At 37.9% G+C, this 21293-nt stretch overlaps 2 protein-coding genes and 1 long non-coding RNA gene across 6 annotated transcripts in view; 1 reads left to right on the top strand and 2 right to left on the bottom strand.

Moving 5' to 3' along the window:
* Positions 1-21293, bottom strand: part of LOC144644560 (uncharacterized) — an 83707-nt gene that overhangs the window by 25153 nt on the left and 37261 nt on the right. The window contains exons 1-5 of one of the 3 annotated variants that reach the window (XR_013569138.1): positions 16630-16772; positions 14185-14255; positions 11666-11976; positions 9540-9662; positions 7549-8179 (exon numbers count right to left, since the gene is read on the bottom strand). Coding sequence is in view for 2 of the 3 variants with exons in the window: in XM_078504077.1 (XP_078360203.1) it covers positions 8045-8179; positions 9540-9662; positions 11666-11976; positions 14185-14212 (597 nt within the window). In the remaining variant the exon portion in view is untranslated. Of the gene's footprint in view, positions 1-7459; positions 8180-9539; positions 9663-11665; positions 11977-14184; positions 14256-16629; positions 16773-21293 lie in introns of those variants that run through there. The other 2 variants (XM_078504077.1, XM_078504078.1) reach the window with 2 other exon arrangements.
* Positions 221-4152, top strand: LOC144644548 (uncharacterized). Of its 2 annotated transcripts, none has more exons than XR_013569133.1 (3): positions 221-467; positions 799-935; positions 1737-4152. It is a non-coding gene; the product is annotated as an uncharacterized LOC144644548 (long non-coding RNA). The 2 variants fall into 2 exon arrangements; XR_013569134.1 differs by lacking the exon at positions 221-467 and adding an exon at positions 521-530.
* The window catches only part of LOC144644561 (uncharacterized), a 30115-nt gene continuing 26827 nt past the window's right edge, over positions 18006-21293 (bottom strand). Inside the window, exon 6 of the mRNA XM_078504079.1 lies at positions 18006-18171. The gene's annotated coding sequence lies outside the window, so the exon portion shown is untranslated. The remainder of the gene's footprint in view (positions 18172-21293) is intronic.

The raw sequence follows: 21293 nt of genomic DNA, 5'->3' as shown, positions 1-21293 counted from the left end.
AATAATTTTGCAGTGTGAAGTCGCTTGGCAAAGAAATTTTCAAAATTACTACGTACAATGTATTTTTAGATCCTTTTCAGCTAGTCTGAAAGTTAGAACTTGAAACAAACATATTTATTTTGGCTCCTTGTTGCGGGGGGTTTTTTTTTTTTTTTTTTTTTTTTTTTTTTTTTTTTAACTCATCCCAAAAAACAACCCCCCACACGTATTACTATATGCCGATGACTACAATCAAGAGCAGGGTAAACTTAAATTCGAGGAAATAGGGTTGAAGTGATCTGCGACGGGAAAGAGTTCGCGAGAGATCAAGAAAACCCGGACAGAAAACAGGCCCAAAAGTTTAGCAAAACTGGTAGCAAAGAAACGAAGAAAAGCGACTAAAATAGCAAGAGAGGTGCCGATAAAACAGGCAAAGAAATAGCGGAGAACAAGGGAACGGAGACAAAACGAGCAGTGTACTGGTGAAGGTGAGTACAAGACTGCAGTGTTTTTGTCATTATCTCTACGTTTTGTCTAACTTTATACGCAAAGTAAGTTTATATTTACGGCACATTTTACTTGCTTTCGCCACTTAACTAAGCATTTGATTGTGACATGACTAATGTTGAAAAATACTTTTCGTTAAAATTCAGTTTTACTGATCAAATAGGAGAATTTTAATGGCAATTTGATTATGTCAACAAATAATTTTTGGGCCTTCGAGGAAAGATTTCACAAAGAATATCACTTCAACGCATTTCGAAGAAAATTAAGCTTACGATTTTTAAATGCTTGTGATGTGATTATTTTGTTTGACAGTGCTGGAAGAGCAGCTGCTGGAATTTCGAGATGAAAATGAAATTGATGTCAGTTTGCACGAAGCACCTGGAATTTCGTTAACTCCGAGTGAAATAGATCGATTCGGTGCATGCAGTTTACTGATATTCATGATGGAGGTAGAATTACTGTTCATTTAATCAGATTAATAACATCAGCTTCATTGCTTAGCTCTTTCATTCCCAAATATATTAAAGAATCTACTTGTCATGTGTAGTTCTGTTCACTATAATTGAGTGTTCATGTGGATTACATATCTGAGTCCCGAATGATTAACTTAGAAGCTTAAGTTCAACAATTTTGAGGTTTGAGAAACATCCAACCCTTTGGTTCTGTTTTGCTGGTTTCATTCAGAATGTCAACAGTAATTGTTATATTTGTCATAAAAATTCATAATCTTGTTGTGGAACACAAGAAAGGTTAATGACTTTACTGAAAACTGGAATGTTTGTGAGTAAATTCATGCCATTTTAGACACTGTATGCAGCTGTGTATGCAAACTTTAATACAGTGACTATTATTATCACAGTGTTGAATGTGTATCTTTGAAAATCTTAGTATTACTGTTAGGAGAAAAGCTTTTAGGATGTGGCAATGTTTTTCCTATGCATGTACATGTATATATAGGGCTAGGGGAGAGGGGGCTGTTTAAAGGCCAAACCTTTTAATTAAGAGGGGGTGTAAGGGTTTGTAGTTATGCTTTGATTTTTTTTAAAATATTTAGTTGACTTCGCAGTTATCAGTAAAAAGAAAATAGTCTGTGCTGATACATCTCTGTTAAATATGTAATGGATCCTTTCGCATCCAGTGGTTTTGCTTCAGTTAAACAAGCTTGAGTTAAATATTTTGTTTTATAAATTATTGATATTGATGCCAATTAATCAATTTTAATTTTATCTGTGGCATTTGACTTTTTTCAGGGTTAACACGAGTTGCAGAGTTTGCAGAGCCACAGACACAAAAACAGAATGTGGACAAGGACATAAAAAGAAAACAGGAAAGATTAAATCCAGCTCGATGTTTGGGTGTCGTCATGATGCTATTTTCAAGAGACTAGTAAATTACATGTAAATTTATAAATCAAGAAAAGCTGCAAATAAGCAAAATTTATATTTTAAATGTTAACATATTTACAGTGTACTTCAGAAAACGACTTCTTGATTGATCTGTCGCTTTCAAATTTTGTTAGATGTAAAAAGGGCATTATGAAGTGATCTTTTCAAGAATATGCAGCCAAAACAGTAACAGCGGAAATGAGTGGTAGTTTAAAATTGCTATTTTCAATGTTTTGACTGGTAAGAAACCACATGTGACCAAGCTAAAATCTGTTTGGCCAGTTAACATGACCTGCAAGTGTCCAAATATTTTGAGCCCTCAACTGCACAGGACTTACATGTAGTTGTCTAATTATATCCATAAGATCTTTGGTTGACCTTGGGGGAGGTAGTGGAGTTATAAAGCAATGTATTAATTTGAATTTGGATTTGTAATGCTGAAACTGTTGGTGCTGTAATTCTAAAGTATAGAAGTTTAAAATCGTGATTGCAAGCAATATGCAATACCAATTTCATTCTTATGTACTGTATGCTGTGTACAATTTATAAGAACAGATATAATTTTAAAATTAGTGAAATATTCTAAAGTCAGATAAAATTTGCAGTATCCATAAGGTACCATGTAACAATCAAATTGTGACTCATTTGCTTACTTTGTGAACTCCATGACGAATGGTCAACATGACTCCACAAAAGTGTGGACAATAATACATACAAATTTTTAAAAGAGTAGTCAAAGTATTGATGTTATATTTTTTCTTGCGTAGTTTTTTCACAAGCAAACATGATTCTATTTTTTTTCTGCGTAATCAAATAACATACTGAGTTTGAGAATCACAAACAATATTATAGCTTCCCAGAATTTTTAGCTTTTTTTCCTGTAAGTGAAGTGAAACCCCTTAAGAGGAAGGGAATTCAAAAGGACATGTAAAAGTGAAAAAGGTGATTTCATGATTTCATTTTAGGACCTCTTCTGTTTTTGATATATATTAATGACTTACCACACTGTCTGACATATTCGGAACCCAGAATGTACGCAGATGATACTAGCCTAACACTTGCTAGCACTGACATTGAGCATATAAATTATCGCCTTAATCACGACCTGAGAAATGTGTACGAATGGCTGTCTGCTAACAAGCTTACTCTAAATATGACGAAAACTGAGTTTATGCTTATTGCATCAAGGCAGAAGTTATCACAATTTACGGAAAGTCCCTCTCTTACTATAAATGAGAACGCAATAGAACAGGTAACCTCCGCTAAATCCCTCGGAGTTTATGTTGATCAAAATATAAACTGGGAGTGTCATATTGAAAACATTTCTAAGAAGATAGCTTGTGCCATTGGTGCAATTAAACGAATTCGGCATCTCACTCCATTTAATATTTTAATCAAAGTTTATAATAGCCTTATTCAACCACAATTTGATTATTGCAACGTAGTGTGGGGAAGCTGTTACAAGGGCCTTTCTGAAAAACTGCAAAGGCTTCAAAACCGCGCAGCTCGTACCCTAATGTCTGCGAGCTATGATTTTAGATGATTTGTTCCGGACACTGGGGTGGCGAAGACTCTATTATCAAAGATTGGAACAGAAGTCTATCCTAATGTATAAAACATTACATGGTATGACTCCTGATTATCTGAGATCAAGATTCGTATATCGTGACGATGTTAGTGCTTATCGTTTAAGAAATACCGAAAACAAATTAGTTCTTCCACAACCTCGAACTGATTATCTCAAGAAAAGTTTTTCGTACAGCGGAGCTCAGTTGTGGAACAACTTACCTATAGACCTAAGACAAGCATCTTCACTGGCCGATTTCAAATCTAAATTAAGTCGGCACAGTTTAAAGTAATATCTAAATTTTAAGTAAATTTTAGACACGGCCTCCATGAAAAGCAGACTTTTTTTTTTTTTTTTTGTTATTTGAATTTGTTGTTATTAAATTTTTGTAGTTAGTTAGATAGGTAGATAGTCCAGTAACTTAATTGACTGATGGAAAAACCGTGTATAAATAAAGTTATCTTATCTAATCTTATCTTTATCTTCTTTTTTTTTCTTTTCTTTTTTTTTGGGGGGGCGGGGGGGGGGGGAGGGGCGTTGGCGATGGGGTCACTCTGTTCGGTGGAATGACAGAATGTCACTTCTTTGCTTCCAGTTAGTTTCACTTCGGTTTGCTTGTAGTTAGATTCACCCCTGTTTGCTCGCAGTTAGCTTTATTCATCCGGTTTGCTTGTGGTTAGCTTTCACTCCGGTTTGCTTGGAGTAAGCTTGGTTTGAGCAATATGCTGTAAACTCTTAGCTATAACCTCTGCCATTTCCATTCAAAATTAAAATTTAGGCAAATAGTGAAAATGAAAATAAATAAATGAATAAATGAAAAAAAATGAAAATCAACCTTAATGTAGATGATTATTATTTCCTTTATACTCTAAATGTTAAGTGATTTTCTTTCTTTTAAAGCTGGTAAAGCAACAACAAAAATGCCTAATTTACCACGTGATATGCCTATCTACCCCGACATGCAGCCCTACTCCCCCCTCCTCTTTTCTACACGAAGGTTACATAATTGCCCGTTTTGCAGCATAATTTCCCATTCAGACATCTGGATGATTATGCTGTCGGTGGAATTATAACGTTTTGATTACTTTTGTTTGTTCTTTTATTTGGTGTTGCTGTACAGGGTACCCGGGGAAGGGGGGGGGGGTGGTACTCCCATATAAGGGCTATACGGGTATGTGCCTCTCTGACTCTGAAACGGGGTATACAAATCACCTTTTTGACTATGGAACAGGGTTGATTTTTTTCCCAGAATTCTAATTAAACACTATCAAGTTTAGCTATGAAACTCCGCTCCTCTCATCGCTTTATCTCTAAGCCGCAGACGAAGTCAAGTGAGCGCTTTGTGATATACGCTTGTGTTTTAATATCTATCTTCATATTTTCCATTGTGGATATTGTCTGGAACAGGGTACCTATTTTGCAATTTTTGTCTGGAACAGGTCCAGAGACTCAGCGGCACACCCCCGTAGTAAATTTTAGGGAGTACCCCCCCCCCCCCCTCCCCGGGACACGGTAAAAAAGAATAACGAACAATATTAATATTTATAAAAAAAAAAAGAAAACGAATAAAAAATTCTTAGCCTTAAAATTGAGAATTCAGAGTTTAATTAAGTGCAAAATAATTAACTGGGGAGCTCCGCTTTTAAGCTTGCCTAAATCTATATATTATTTATTAATTTGGCAAAGCCCAACAACCCTAACCACTCGTTTGCGGATGGAACACGCGAAAATGGTAGATTTTTTTATATAAATCTATGGAGTTACAATTGACAGGCACCTTCTAGAATGATATCTTGTTTTAGTTGAAAATTACGAGAATTAACAGAATGGAAGTCTTACCGTTCTGCAACGAGATGCGAAGTCCGAAGAAGAGGGTCTCAATGGGTTAGCCGTTAGGCGTAAAAATTGGAAAATTTTAACCGTTAGCCCTAACATATGATAACCGTAAAAAATCGGTCAGTAATTAGAAATTCACCAAACTAGTTCACTTCATCGTTCCAGAATGGCCCAGAGACCAAAAATATGTTTTTCAATAACGAAAATGAATTTTTAACTTTTTGAAACAATGGCTGCGGTCACATCTAGACTGCTAACTTAGTTGGCGGCGTTAACTATAGTTGCTCGGCCCCTCCCCCTTGTTAGAATTTCGCCTCCTCCAAAACAATCCCTATAGTAAACCAAGCAAGGTTCATGGGTTAGTCTTAAGTTTACAAACGAAAAGCCAATCAGAATGCGACAATTCTTTTCGCACGTGCGAGATGAACATAAATATGCAAACAAAGCGTCAAGGGAAGCCGAAAACAAAAAAACATGCAAGAAAACATATCATCAATGTTAGCAAAAAGCTTGAATTTTCGTTTCTGCATCCTAACTTCATTTTATTTTCTTCAACGCCGAAATGCCGTGCAAAAATAGAAAAAGGGAACAACTGGACAAAATAAGGGCGTCATGAACTAATTTAAACCAAATTATTCACAACTTAATCAGAACTAACTATAGTTAACTGCATTGGTGTGACGCAAGACGAAAAAGAAATATAGTTAGGTATGACGTCCGAACTGAGACAACTATAGTAAACTAGTTACGTCGTAGGTGTGACCGCAGCAATGTAAATTATCTTTTAACTTCTGTTAACCGGAAATAAACTAACAGTTAGCCGTAAAAGCGCCAAAATTTTAACCGTTAACCGTAAAAGCCACCACCCAATTGAGACCCTCGAAGAAAGGTGGAACTGAATTTGCAAAGCGCGATCAAAACTCATACCCGAATAAATTTAAATACTTGTGATGGCAACTGTGTTTGCAGAGCGTGGCAACCCGACAAATGAATAATTTATTATCGAATATGAGGTGAAAAGAGGTGTTTGCTGTGTTCTTTTAGCCCTTAATCTCCATGGCCTGTTAACGACCAACAGCAATTATTCTTCTTAGAGAGGTAATTTTCATGAGCCGTAGTTAGCCATGTCTTTTAGGGGTGCAGTGAAACTGAAATGGCTGTTTTCTTCTTTGTGAAACGCGATTTGCTAAGCGATAGCCGTGGGTCGCGACTTTCAGTAATTGCTACCCTGAAAAGTGGTAATCGAGATTTCTACTTTAGGTCTTGTAATGTTATTTTAAAATCACCAAACAAAATGTCGTGAAAGGTGTACTGGAAAAATAAAAAAACTTTTCGGTGGCTTCTTGAAATAGATATTAAAACTTATTATTGTTAACCACACATTATTTTAACGATTTCTGCTATCGGAGGAAAACATTTGACTTGCATCGTCCTGCTTCACTCGTTCCAGGTGTCTTACATCCTACAACCTCTTGAGAAGACAAAATCCGAGCAAGCATTAGTTAAAATACGCTGAACATGCCCAAGCATCACTTCGTTTATTGTAGATTACCACCCAGTTTACCGGTACCCATTTAATTTATACTGTGAGAGTGAAATGTAGAACACAACACATTTTCCCTGGCCAGTGGTGTAACCCGGACCAATTGATCAAGAGTCCATCGCGCTAACCATTAATGGGAATAAAAATGCGAGAAATGAGTAAAATTTCCGCGAATATCGTTAATCGGTAATCTTATAATCGAAAACCATCGAATAATTCACTACACTTTTCTTGTCGTTTAGTTCCAAAATGGGGTACTAACAGTGTAATTGCTTCCTGAAGACAACTAAACCGTCACAAACAAGAAGACAACTAAACCGTCACAAACAAGAACACTGAAATACTAGATTCAGGGAGCTTATTGGACGGCTATAGGTCAGTAAGTTTCACTGGACTTGATGGTAAGGTGATGGAAATTTCTTCAGTTCTCGTGTTACCTGCTGTTGGCTTTACGATCAACTCGAAAAATTCCTACACAAGTCCTACTACTAGAGCGGGGCCACTTCGTCGAAAGCCAGTTCACTACCAACTGACAGGTGCCATTTACGAACTGGCCTTTAGTGACGAATGGTAAGAGCCGGGCTTCAATTTATGAACTGGTAATAACAGGTGAATGAATTAGCCAATTAAATCAGTTCTCAGTTACCAAGAAAAATAGGCACGCCTTAACTTTTATTACTCTATCAAAATGTCAAAATACAAGAAGGTAAAAAAGTTACAAAAAAAATCACCTGGTCTCGTCAAACAAATGTAAAACAACAAGCCTATAATGCACACTTATTATTAGAATCCAATCACCAAGTTAATCACAGCTATAACAAAATTCTGATCTAGGAAACCGATTGGCCCCATTTGAGCATGTACTGGGCACTACATTATGCCTGAGTTGTTTTTTTTAGATAGTTGCACTATAATGGGTTCCTTTTCCATGGATCTCGAAAACAAACTCAACTGTTGACCTTTTTTTTACTTAAAGGTAAAACACGTCGTTTTTTGCCTGAATTTTTTTTTTATAGTTATAATTAATTTGGATAAGGGTTCTTTTAGTCCAATTCGGTTTGTAATCGTAGTCCTACTTAACAGGTTTGAATCTATGTTTGTAAATCGTTCGTACGATTACGGACCGAATTCGACTCCACTCCGTATTACTAGGGTTACTATATTGTTAATATCGGGCTTGGTTATAAGAAGCTAAGGAGACCAACAAGCAAGCAGCGATTAAAATGCTTAGGCAGCAGTGTTAGTAACAATAATAATGTAGATGATGATGCCGCAGATGATAGAAGCCAAATTCAGCCACTTGGCGATGTTTGCGTTTCTCAAGGCACCGTCATAATCTCCTGCACCATATGAGCTGTCCACCTGCGAATGAAAAAAAAAAAATCACTGTCTTATTATTGTTACTTTTCCATGTGTAAAATTTGTTAAAATAAAGATAACAGATTTCTTCAACGGTGAGAGTTATAAAGAATTTTTACTGCAAACACAAGGATGTACCCCTATCGGAAAGTACACGAAAAGAATTAAAATGCTTTTTGACCCCCCCCCCCCCCTCCCCCTCCGCCCCCTTCCTCTTCCTTTAGGACTATCTCGTGCTTGCAGATTAACCAAACCAAAAGCGGGTCCTGTGACCCCCATTTTTTATTATTGAATAATGATCAGCATGTTCAATACAACTTTTTGCAAATTTAAAATAAGGTGGCTGGCTCTGAAACTCTGAAACATAACAGAAAGTTAAACTTTTAATGCTGATCATTATACAAAAATAAAAAATGGGGTCACCGGACTCGTTTGTGAGTTATAAGCGCTTACAGGCAAAAGTAGGGGTGTTTTTACAGGTTATACTGTTGCTATGGTGACAAGTGACGTCATAAAAAATGATCATATCTTGTTTAGCAATGATTGGCCATTTGTTTGATATCAATATTGTAGCAGCAACTGGTTAAGACTGGTAGTACTGGCCAATCAAAGTGTAAGAGCTGAAAAGTGCTAAAAACCGTTGCAAGTCTCCTTAAATTTAACTATAATATTTTTTTCAAAAGGTAATCGTTTGATTGCGTAAATAAACAATCTGTTAAGGGATAATGAAATTTTCGCTATATCTTTCGGTTTTACTGTGCATCAGCTCTTTCCTATTATATATGTGTATTTTGTTTTGGAATCAAGTAGAATGCGATGCCTTCTCCTTAATTTTAATCATTTCCTCCAAGCCTAAATACGGTGTGAGAATTCTCAGCCTTCAAACTGTCTCTTCCTCTAACCCTTAACCCTCAGGTGAAACCAACATACCCTTCTCCTCCTACTTTCAATTTCACCTACTGTACTTTTATAACAGAAATGTCATATATTATCTTTAAATTAGCTAACAATTATACAGAGCGAGTGACCACTCAGACTCACATCATTTTGTGTTAACGTGGTTACACGAGATTAAAAAAAGTCCGCATATAAAACTGACGCACAAACAAAAATGTCACAAAAAGCTTTAGCGAAATAGTTGCCCACTTCCATTCCTTACTTTTCTTTTTTTTTGAAATTTTAAAACAAAAATAAGAAATCGGTCTTTCTAATTTGTATTGCAATAAACTTCATATTCAAACAAGACCTAACAACTGTACAATCCCTCATGGCTGTGGAAAAATCGTTTCAGTTCTTTCTCTTCTCTTTCGGGACTAGTCTCCTAAATATTGGGTCAATTTCAAGGTCTACAGTTTTCTCTTACCATACAAGAGAACACAATCGCAGCTAATCCAATAGGCCAAGCACAGAACAGGCAGGTACATACTGATAAGCACATGTAGTTTTGAGGACGAGGACTCACTGGCAAGATGACGGTTTGGGTGGCCTAGAACAGAATAAGAGAGAATATTAAATTAATAACTGATAAATAACATTAACGGTCCGTTGCTCTGTCTAGTATAACTGAATTCTTTTGTTTGTATATTACTTATTCTGAATGAATTTTCATTCAATACTTTTGTTATCACTTCTTCGCAATAGTTTAATGACGCACTCAGAATGAGCTCGCTGGCCTGTGATTTACCTGCATGAGTCACATAAACATAAAACAAGAGAACATCTGCAGATTTTTTTTGGACCGTTGGTGACCAGATGGATTAATGAATGGTGTTCTACTGTAGTTATCGAAGTCAACATTACTAGATCATATAAAAATCGGATCCTCTTCAGAGTTTATAACACTACTGTTTATTTCTGAGTTATTAATCAATACGCCATTTCCGAGTTACCCTTTCCCTCTGTTTCAAAACGAGTCTACGTGCGAAACCATTTATTTATTTATTTTTATTTTTTTATTATGGAACACATACACACTAAATTACATTCTCTAATACACTGTTCATTTACGTTACAAAATTATCTATATAGATATATAAAACAAAACTTACAAAATTTTATTCTTAATTGAAACAAAAGATCTAAAAAAATTAATTAATAGATAAGGACGAGCAAGGACACCGTAACACACCTACTTCATTTTTGTATATACGCGAGGAACTTATATATACATTCATCTGCATCTAATGCTTGTGTTTGGTTTTTCTTTATGTACAAATACCATTTAACATACATGAGTAATAGTGAAAGAATTTGGTTCATCTGACTAGTGAAGTAATTGGGGTTGGAATCATATATGTTTAAGAGTATATCTTCAGCGGAAAGATATAGACAAGTTTTATGTTGTGCATTAGTAGAAACTCAGTCGTGTTTTATTGGAAATCCGCGAATCTGATTGGTTCTCCCATTGATTTCTATTCGCCGATAGAAAACAATCGCGCGCGCGTTGCTCTTTAAAGGGCGAATTTTCTTGATTTTTGGCTTAAAAGTACATAAAATTGTAGGTTTTGGACTGCAATTCTTTAGAGTTTCTACTAAAACAATTAGACTACTCGCCCTCGTTATCTATGAGCGATAGTCAACTCGGCTGCGCCTCGTTGACTATTCGCTCATAGAAAACTCGGGCTCGTAGTCTAATTGTTAATTAAACCATTGTAAAATATTGTTATATAGGCCTAAAGTGGCCTAACAATACAAGAAACTATGTTCTAACGAGTCGGGTTGGCCGCACTCTGTACATCTATCATTATCAGTAATTCCAAATCTCTTTAGTTCTTTTCTAGTGATAAGAATTCGATGTAACAGTTTGAAATAAAATTGCCTCAGCTTATTGTCCAAAGTTATATTTTTATAGATGTTCTTGATACTTGTTTCCCATTTAGCCGCTATTTTCTCATTCGTTTTGCGCCAGGTGTTAACTGCCGTTGGAGCACTTGGTAGGTTATCACGAATCAATTCATAATAATGTTTACAGCGCATTTCGGATAACAAGAGAGATTTTCTTAAAGATAGCTTATACACGTCAGTGCTTTTAAGTAGGTCGCGATCAACTTTTTGAGTTTGTCGAGCTTTATCTTTTAGCCACTTTGGGATTGCGCTAATTAACTGATAGTATTGTAGGAAATTAACATTGATCTTGTATTTTCTTTCAAGATCTTCTAGCGAAAGAAAGTTACCATTGTTAACTAAAAGATCATGGATAAGGAAGATGTCTTTCTGGTACCACATTTGCCAAAAAAAGACTTCGAAACCATTTATATGAAAATGGGTTTCACCTACAAGTCCATTTTCATGCAAATCAAACTCATTTTCATTTGAATGGTTTCGCACGTAGACTCGTTTTGAAACAGAGGCAAAGGGTAACTCGGAAATTGCCCATTACTGGATCATGCAATCCAAGAAATCTTTGTATATTGGAGTATCACAGTTGATCAGTTACGATTTATGCATAACAAACACTGAATGAGACATTTTTGTTGTAAAGAAACTTACAGGCATTCCAACATTGACCACGGTTGTGTTCTGCTGGACTTGCTGGACAGGCTGTGGTGGATAAGCTGGCTGTTGGGGTGGTGGGTAACCGTATTGAGGTGGATAGCCAGGCTGCTGGCCAGGATGAGCTGGGTAACCAGGCTGAGGTTGGTAACCCGGCTGAGCTGGGTAACCAGGCTGTGGTTGGTAACCCGGCTGAGCTGTGTAACCAGGCTGAGCTGTGTAACCAGGTTGAGCTGGGTAACCGGGTTGAACTGGGTAACCAGGCTGAGGTTGGCTACCTGGTTGCTGTGTGTAGGGCGGAGGTTCAACTGCAAACATACATCATTGAAGGATAAAATTTATAAAAAAAATCCGTTAAGTCGGGAAATAACATAAAATGGCAAAAAGTAGCAAAAACAAGATTATTATACAAGATAACAGGCTGGCCGTAATGAGACTAGTAGTTCTATCTGGGTACGAATAAAGTTGATTTTAGGCTTACATATATTCAGACAACAAATATCGTTGATTGTAAACCCTAAATGTTCACCTAGGTAGGTAGGTAGGTTGGGTAGGTAGGTAGGTAGGTAGGTAGGTCGGTAGGGTAGGTAGGTAGGTAGGGTAGGTATGTAGGTAGGTAGGCAGGTAGGTAGGTAGGTAGGTAGATAGGTAGGTAGGTAGGTAGGTAGGAAGGTAGAAGTTAGGTAGGTAAGTAGGTAGGAAGGTAGGAAGGTAGGTTGGTAGGTACCTAGGAAGGTAGGTAGGTAGGTGGGTAGGTAGGTAGGATGGTAGGAAGCTAGGAAGGTAGGTAAGTAGGAGGGTAGGTCGGATGATAGGTATGTTGTAGGTATGCATGTAGGTAGGTAGGTAGGTAGGTAGGTAGGTAGGTAGGTAGGTAGGTAGGTAGGTAGGTAGGTAGGTAGGTAGGTAGGTAGGTAGGTAGGTACAACCATCGTCAGAAGTGTTGGCACGATTACCAAATTAGTTCCTTCTCTCCCCCCTCCCCTTCTCAATGTTGAGCTCCCGAACATATTGCACAGACAATCCTTAGCCACAATAGGTTCAACATTGAAAGGGGGGAGGGGGGCTCTTAAAATGTTTGTATGCACCATTGAGAAAGTTTAAGCGTCAAGTATCCGCATTTTTTATCTTCTTAGCGTAAGCGTTCCAACTACTTCTGACTAGGGTTGTAGGTAGGTAAGTATATAGGTAAAAGTTAACATGAGCCCCTGGCTCGGGAGATTGGGCAACCACTCCCAACGTTACCGACTTTAAATAAAATACCTATAAGTAAGGTAGGTTGGTAGGTAGGTAGGTAGGTAGGTAGGTAGGTAGGTAGGTAGAAAGGTAAGTAGGTAGGTTGGTGAGTAGACAAGTAGGTAGGTAGGTAGGTAGGTGAGGAGGAGGAGGAGGTAGGTAGGAGGAGGAGGTGGAAGGTAGATAGGAAGGTAGGTAGGTAGGTAAGTAAGTAGGTAGGTAGGTGGGTAAGTAGGTAGGTAGGAAAGTAGGAAGTTATGTAGGTAGATTTGCTTTGTTTTAGGGTCCACCGAACGTCAATATACATGTCAACACCTCGCCATAATTTTTATCTTGAGCACTGAAACTGAATGTACAGTAGTGTAGGTAGGTAGGTAGGTAGGTAGGTAGGTAGGTAGGTAGGTAGGTAGGTGAAGAGAGGAGGAGGAGGTGGGAGGGTAGATAGGAAGGTAGGTAGGTAGGAAGAGAGGAGAGGAGAAGAGAGAAAAGAAAAAAAAAAAAAAAAAAGGTAGGTAGGTAGGTAGGTAGGTAGGTAGGTAGGTAGAAAGGTAAGTAGGTAGGTTGGTGAGTAGACAAGTAGGTAGGTAGGTAGGTAGGTAGGTTGGAAGGTAGATAGGAAGGTAGGTAGGTAGGTAAGTAAGTAGGTAGGTAGGTGGGTAAGTAGGTAGGTTAGGTAGGTAGGAAAGTAGGAAGTAATGTAGGTGGATTTGCTTTGTTTTAGGGTCCACCGAACGTCAATATACATGTCAACACCTCGCCATAATTTTTATCTTGAGCACTGAAACTGAATGTACAGTAGTGTAGGTAGGTAGGTAGGTAGGTAGGTAGGTAGGTAGGTAGGTAGGTAGGTAGGTAGGTAGGTAGGTAGGTAGGGGAGGTAGGTAGGTAGAAAGGTAAGTAGGTAGGTTGGTGAGTAGACAAGTAGGTAGGTAGGTAGGTAGGTAGGTTGGAAGGTAGATAGGAAGGTAGGTAGGTAGGTAAGTAAGTAGGTAGGTAGGTGGGTAAGTAGGTAGGTTAGGTAGGTAGGAAAGTAGGAAGTAATGTAGGTGGATTTGCTTTGTTTTAGGGTCCACCGAACGTCAATATAAATGTCAACACTTCGCCATAATTTTTATCTTGAGCACTGAAACTGAATGTACAGTAGTGTAAGTCGCACACTCAGAGTTTAGAGGTTTAGGTGTTGCGAGTGGATTTTCCATCCACTTCTAACCACCCCCTCCCCCGTATTTCGTCTATACCGCTAGTGGAGTGGGGATGTCAGACCGAGGGTTCAGTCATACCTGGAGAAGTTTTCTCGCTGTTGGCCATTTCTTAAAACTCTCTGTATCGTATAATCTAAACCACGTTTTACCTAAAGATGAAGACAGAAAAATATAAATCCAATGACATATATTTTATTTTACCAATTCATTATAATAATTATTGGCCAACCAGAGCTCCCTATGCTAGATGGGTGGATTAGTTTAGAAACTCAATGAAACACTAACTGTAACTAAATCAAGCGTTTTTCAACTCAGATTAACCTCATTTTTTTAAATGTTTCTTAATTTACGTATTCAAAATTTATTGCAACACAAACAGAAATAATGCCATTTTGTTAGGAAAATTTAAAACTTCAGGGACATTTTACGCGAGAAGTGTTGTCTTTTGGCAAATGAGTTTATTCCCAGCTGGATATAACAAGTTTGACTCGGCTTTAAAAAAAGCATGGTTGGTATTATCATTCACGAATTTTCAAAACCATAAGGATTCATCTATACATTCAAACTCCATCATGCTTCAAGTCTCCTAGTTTCTTCAGTCGCCATGCTAATAATGGTACCTTTTATAATATGTAATGGAAGGTTCAAACGAAATTCGAAACGAAATTTGGTTATTTAGTCTACGTGATGCTCGAAAAAGTAACGGTTGGCTGCGTGGGATGCCGTAGATGAGCTTAAGAAAGCCCTACGGCTTTGACAGTTAACTTGCAGAGCGTTAGGTCTGGAGATAAAGAGGACGAACACGAGAAACACGCCACGTCTTATAGCTCTAAATGAAAACGAAGCTATGTATTTTTCCGTCCAAACTCGTGACTATTGCCCAATAGACTTTCTATATTTGTTATTTAACTTACTAAATAGTATTGTGACTATCATTGCTCAATCTTTTTTGTGGATTGTGCATGCGTAGAATTACGTACGTTAAACACATAATACACTCCATCCGGCCTAATGGTTGGTGCGCCGGACTTCGGATCGAGCGGTCCCGGTTCGAACCCTGGCCGGGGTCACTTTGTTGTGTTCTTGGGCAAGAAACAATTCAAGAAAAAAAAGGGGGTCTTTGGAGCAGCTGAATAATCCTTTGCATTTGAGAGTAGATTTCCACTGTCACATATAGTTTTACGAACATAAACGAGTGTGAATTTATTTCTGTCTTAGCGTGCGGATAACAAAGTAGAGAAAATGTTTGGACGGCTTTCGTCTGCGAAAAACGTTCAACCAGACGCGGGAGGTTCATACCTTTTCTTCTAGTTTGTTTTGAAGCAAACCAATTAAATTCACCCGCGTTTAGGTACGTTAAATAACGCGACAGTGGAAATCGACCTTAAGACTTTTTCAGTTCCTGTTTTCTAAGAAAAGGTCAGCATTTTCGTTTCCGGCCTTAATGCATTTTGGGTCAAGATTTGTATACTTCGGTGAAGTATGTCATTGAAGATGTGATATGTTTGATGAAGTAATATAATAGCGTCTGCATGCATCATGTTGTTAGATTTTCCAAACTAAGGAATATCCCATATATTGCATCAATTCTCTACGTTACACAGATGTAAAATCTTCCAGCGTACAGCTTACCATTTGGACTTTTTCGCAATATAGAAACATTAGAAGCGAGGGGGGAATCCTTAGGAATAACACATGGAGACTTGGACAAAGAAGCATTGTTATGTGTTTACGGGAAATTCAAAGAACTCGGCTGTTGCGTCTATGAATAAAGTTTACATGAAACACTTCTACTACTGCTCTTACTAATTTGATGACTTTAGTTATCTCTTGATTTGCTTTCTGATATAAATGCTGTTACATATAAACATATATTTCAATTAACAACAGGAAATTAGCATGATGCTTAAGATATATCTTGGTGTGGCGAAAATGTGACAAGCAGACCCTGTTCGTTCCTTTTTCCGAGAAAGATTCTGTATTTGTATTGTATATCTCATCTGTATAACGCTAAAGTTTTAACACAGTAGACGCTTTTTTTCTATAACAAATGTCCGCATTAAACAAGCATTTAAGTTTTCCGCCACTAAGACTGGTTTTACTTGATTGATAGATATAATAGACTGGTTATTAAAGAAAATCCAAGAGAGAACACAATATACGTTGTGGTGTACCTCGAGGTGTACCGTAATTACACAAATACAAACAATCAGGAAACCCGAGCAAGCATTTGAACGTCTGCATGTTTTAAGGATTCTAACTGCTCAGCTATCAGTGATGTGGACATAATCCTTACCTGGCTAGCAGATTTATCGCAAAGATTTTTCAATTCGTGGTTTTAATTAATTTGGCAAAGCCCAGAAGTCGTAGCCACTCGTGCGTGGATGGAGCACGCTAAAATAGCTGGCTTTTTCCCTAAATCTATGAGCTTCTTTGCAGTTACAATTGACTCAAACAGGCACCTTTTGGCATGATATGTGATTATAGTTGAAAAGTACGAGACTTAACAGAATAAAAGCTTACCGTTCTTCGACAAGACGAAATTTCCGTAGAAAGGCGGAACTTTGCAAAGTGCAAGCGAAACCGATACCAGAATAAATTACATATCATGTCAAGCGAGTTTGTAACGTGAGGTGACGCCTTGAATAAATTATTTATTAATAGCCTAAATGTGAACTGATGATCCCGTACTCCCCAGTGAACGGCCAGATTTAAATCACCTCTTGGAGCGGGTATTTTTGTAGAGCCGTGAGTTTTTAGGCACATAACGTTTAATGGCCGTTCTCTTCCTCGTGCGTCGTGGGTCGTGGGTCGTGGGTCGTGCCATTACCCGCGAAACGTGTCATTAAACTTGTCATTAAATGTGATTTTGAAGCAACCAAGCAACAGAAAAAAAAATTGCCGGTGTCTTTTTTGACATAAATTCCAAAAATTATAATTGCCTTGCACACATATATATGACTGAATTGCAGACCTAGTATCACGGAAGGAAAATTGGCGTTTGCATTCCAAGTGAAATTGTGTGCAAACCATAAATGCTAATCCCAATAAAGTACTATATATTTTCTGAAAGCTTATGCAATATACATTCTAGTTTTGGATTTTTTTTTTTTGATCATATAGACCATAACTGATAAGCAACATCAGCATTTTGTTTGCAATTATGATGTTGCGCAACATTAGGTTTACAATGTATTTGAGAACACGTTTACATGAGCGCCTAAACTTTTATGTGGAATCTACATATATTGGTCAAAAAAAAAAGGTGTCTCAGATTTTTCTGTTCTCGCTCCATGAATTTTTTGTAAATTTTTAAAATTTAAAGTGTCGTTTTTAGTGCTTCTTCGAGTAGCAGGCGCCTGTGTAGTTTTTGGGCGCGCGTAAAAATTCCCATCAGCAATTCTTCTTCTAAGAAAAAGGCCAGTTCGACCAGAGTAGTTCTACAAACTGACAGGTACTATGACCTATTTTACGAACAGGCCATAAGTGACAAATGATAGGAGCCTTCATTTTATCAGCTGGTAACAGGTGAATAAATAAGCCAAATGAATCAGTTCTGAGTTACCAAAAAAAAAAAAAACTTAAGCATACATCAACGTTTATTTCCATTTTAAATAAAGAGTCGTTACACTGCCAAACTACAAAAAGGTAAGAAAAGTTTAAGGATTCACCTGGTCTTGTCGAACAAATCTAAAACCACAAGCCTGTAATGCACACTTATTGTTATAATCCAATTACTCAGTTAATCACAGCTATAACAAAATTCTACGAAACCGATTGGCCCCATTTGAGCATGCATTGGGCACTATATCGATATCATGCTTGAGTTGGTTATTAGATAGTTCCTTGGATCTCCAAAACAAACTCAACTGTTGACTTTTTTACTTAAAAATAAAAAGTTTTTGCCTGAAATTTTGTTATAGTTATAATTATTTGGGATAAGGATTCTTGTAGTCCAATTCAGTTTGTAATTGTTCACCAACTTAACAAATTGAAATCCGCTATGTTTTGTATAAAATCGTTCACACGATTACAGACCGAATTCGACTCCACTCCGTCCTACTTCTATATTGTTAAGTGTTATTGCCAGAGAAAACCGGGCAGGAGCAAAAGATCTGGGTCGGCCGTTTACCGTCATCTTTTTACATTATAAAAGCTATCTGATAAGATTAGCAACGGTGGCATTTGCAGCAGTAGAGGTTCTTTTTTCTTCGAGATAACACTATTCCGTAATTTTGGGCCCTCCAACGGCCTAAAATATCCGAAATTTTGGGCAACTTTGGGTGAGCCTACAACACACTTTGTATGAGTCCTCAGACTTCTAATATTTTTTACATGACATTTATTCCCTTATAAGTTGACTGGGATATGTAAATCCTTCTAAGCTTTAAAACTAATTTTTTTACGAGGGGTTAAAAATTGTCATTGAATCGTTAATGAGCTTGACCCAAATTTGTGTCATTTTCAGTCGACTGTTTCACAAAAGTGCGGCAGTTTATTTGGAAAATAAAACCATCCCTCGATAGTATTTTGTGCTGTTATCAAAATGCAGATCAGTTAAAATTGGTATCTAGAAGTAAATCGGAGTTAGCGGCGTCTAAAACGGCCATAACAATTTTCAGTTTAGCAATATTTCCCGCCAAATTTTCTAACATACTATGTTTCGACTTTCTCTGATTGCAGTCCATTATTAACTTAATGGACCTAAAAGCAGTTTCGTTGTCTTCGGGAGAGAACATGGAAACAGTTATATCATTAACAACATGTGTAAACATTTCAAATCTCTAAAGAAATACCCGATAACTTCTTACACATGTACCAAAATTTCCCGCGAAAGTTTTGTTTTTTATTTAATCCAACAGTTTAAGCAAGTTATTTACATGATTGGCTTACATTGGTTTGCGAACGATAATTTACTTAGTGGCTTTTCAGTGAGTAAGTCTCAGTACGTATATAATAAAACAAAATCCAAAGTTATTACTCTGGCCAATTACAAAGGGAATAGGCAATCCAGCAAACCAATCAAAATTCGAGATAAATGCATGTAGTCACGAAGCGCGCGAAAACGTACGCGAGCAACTCACAAATGGTGTTGGCTTTACTTTTGATTGGCTGAGAAAGTGACGCTAGTGTTAACAAGCAATCACAAAGCATGAGCCAAAGTTCAACCCCTCGTCCACGTTGTGGTACAAGGGGGGGGGGGGGGATGGGCACTTTTCTTTGGAGACATAGCAGTGCCTGGAAACGGTGCGAGTCTATATCAATCAAGCCGTTGCTAAGAAAGACGTCACCCAAAGTTCTGTTTTCTCAGAAAGATATAAATATCAATGACTTCATGCGTGTGAAATGCGAATGGTGGCGGTGTTTGCGTTTGATGTTTCACGCCACTGATTGCTCACCTGATGTTTTTCGTCACTGAGAATGTTTTGGTGGCGTGGCATACCAAGCGAAAAATTGGTCACGGTTGACATTTAACAACCAAAAAATGGTAAATCATTTCAGAATCATTGGAGTTATTTTTAATTGGTATAATTCGCAAGCCCTACTTTTGCCAGACTGGACACCGTTATCACTGTTTGTTGGTGTGATGTCCGGCAAACTTTAAAAGAACAAATAAATTAAAATGCAAACAGCTATTGTGTTTTGTGCACGGTCAAGACCAAGACATGCGAACTAGACAATGACTTTGTCAAGCTATTCACTATGCCCTTAGCAACCGTTCGAAGCTACTGCGCACATTCGGTTGCCCGGCATCGCTATGACCCCTTTTTTCATCCTGTAAGAAAGGGAGTTTCTCCCCCCCCCCCCCCCCCCACTTGTTGTGGTAGGAGAAAACAGTTACTAGGGGATTGTTGTGCAGGTCGAAGTCTCAGGGGGCAAGGCATGGCCACGGTGGCCATGAACGCCTGCCCAGAACCCTGAAACGCCTGGCAAAAGGGACTCGTTGAACGGGGCTCGGATGAAACTCGAAGGGCCAATCACCCTTCAACTGGATTCAAGTGATTACAGAAACCATTGGAAACAGGCACAAAATCACATCTGCCCTGAGAAAAGAAAGTGGGACGTGGTGGAAAGAAGGTGGGACGTGAAGGTCGGCCGAGGCAGGTTAGCCTGGTGTCGTTGCGGCTGCAGATAACAGCCGCTGGTAGCCCAGCGAGCCTTCTATTGATGGACCACCGGAGGGTTGTGGGGAAATCAATTCCTATATTCGAAGGGTGCACGGGCACTTCAGTTATACGAATGCGCTGAAAAATATCAGACAAATGTAGTAATAGTAGCCGGTACTCCGGAAGAACCACGTGGATACATCTGTGAAATTATTAAAGCTTACAATTAAACCAATTTAGTACTTTATCCACTCTTATACTTTGATGGATCAGTACTACAAATATTTATAAGTTGCTGCTACAATAATGAAACTTCCAATCATTGCTGAACAAGTTGTGGTCATTTCCATGACGCCATTGTTACCATAGCAAGAAGACACCCTTTATTTTCGCTTTAAGTGCTTATTACTCAAAAATGAGCTCAGTGACCGAATTTTGTATTATTGCACCTTAAGATGTAACTTTTTGCAAAGTTAAAAAACGTCTGCGGAGCGGACCTTCAATTTGAGAGCAGTGAAAAGCTAAACATTCTATTGGGGTTTATTTTTTGCATTATTACTGTAATACCCTCTGCCACACTATATTCGATCCATATTTGGACATCTCCACACGTGCCAGATAATGCCTTGCATTTGTCTTTAAATAGACGGTCTTTTTAAGGGTTCTCCATTTGTTAGTAAGTCTCTTGGCCTTTGGTAAATTCACTGCCAGTATTGTCTTGGATGTTGATTTTTCTCGAACCCTTGCGAGACCAAGACAGTGAAATTATGACACATTTTCACCTACGTTGTAAGAGTGTCTGAAGCACGTTTCCGTCTAGGTAAAGAACTAAGTATCCGTCAACAGAAAATCTGCACTTAGGTTCTGTCTGTGGAAAAATCAGGTTGGAAAACTTCGGTAATCGGCAGGTTGTCAAAAAGCTCAATAACTGTTGGGCATACTATCTTCATAGGGAAATTGGTTTTGTTGATAAATTGTACGTCAGAAGATTTCGGAAGATCTGACAAAGAAGGGTACAGGACCCGCGGAGCCTTTCCTGAGGAAAGTAACATTTATTTTAGTTGCTTTTAAAATTTTATC

Source organism: Oculina patagonica, chromosome 2 (assembly GCF_052425735.1).
Source record: "Oculina patagonica isolate OP01 chromosome 2, crgOcupat, whole genome shotgun sequence".
NCBI classification, from domain to species: Eukaryota; Metazoa; Cnidaria; class Anthozoa; order Scleractinia; family Oculinidae; genus Oculina; species Oculina patagonica.
This window is presented reverse-complemented; position numbering and strand designations above follow the sequence as displayed.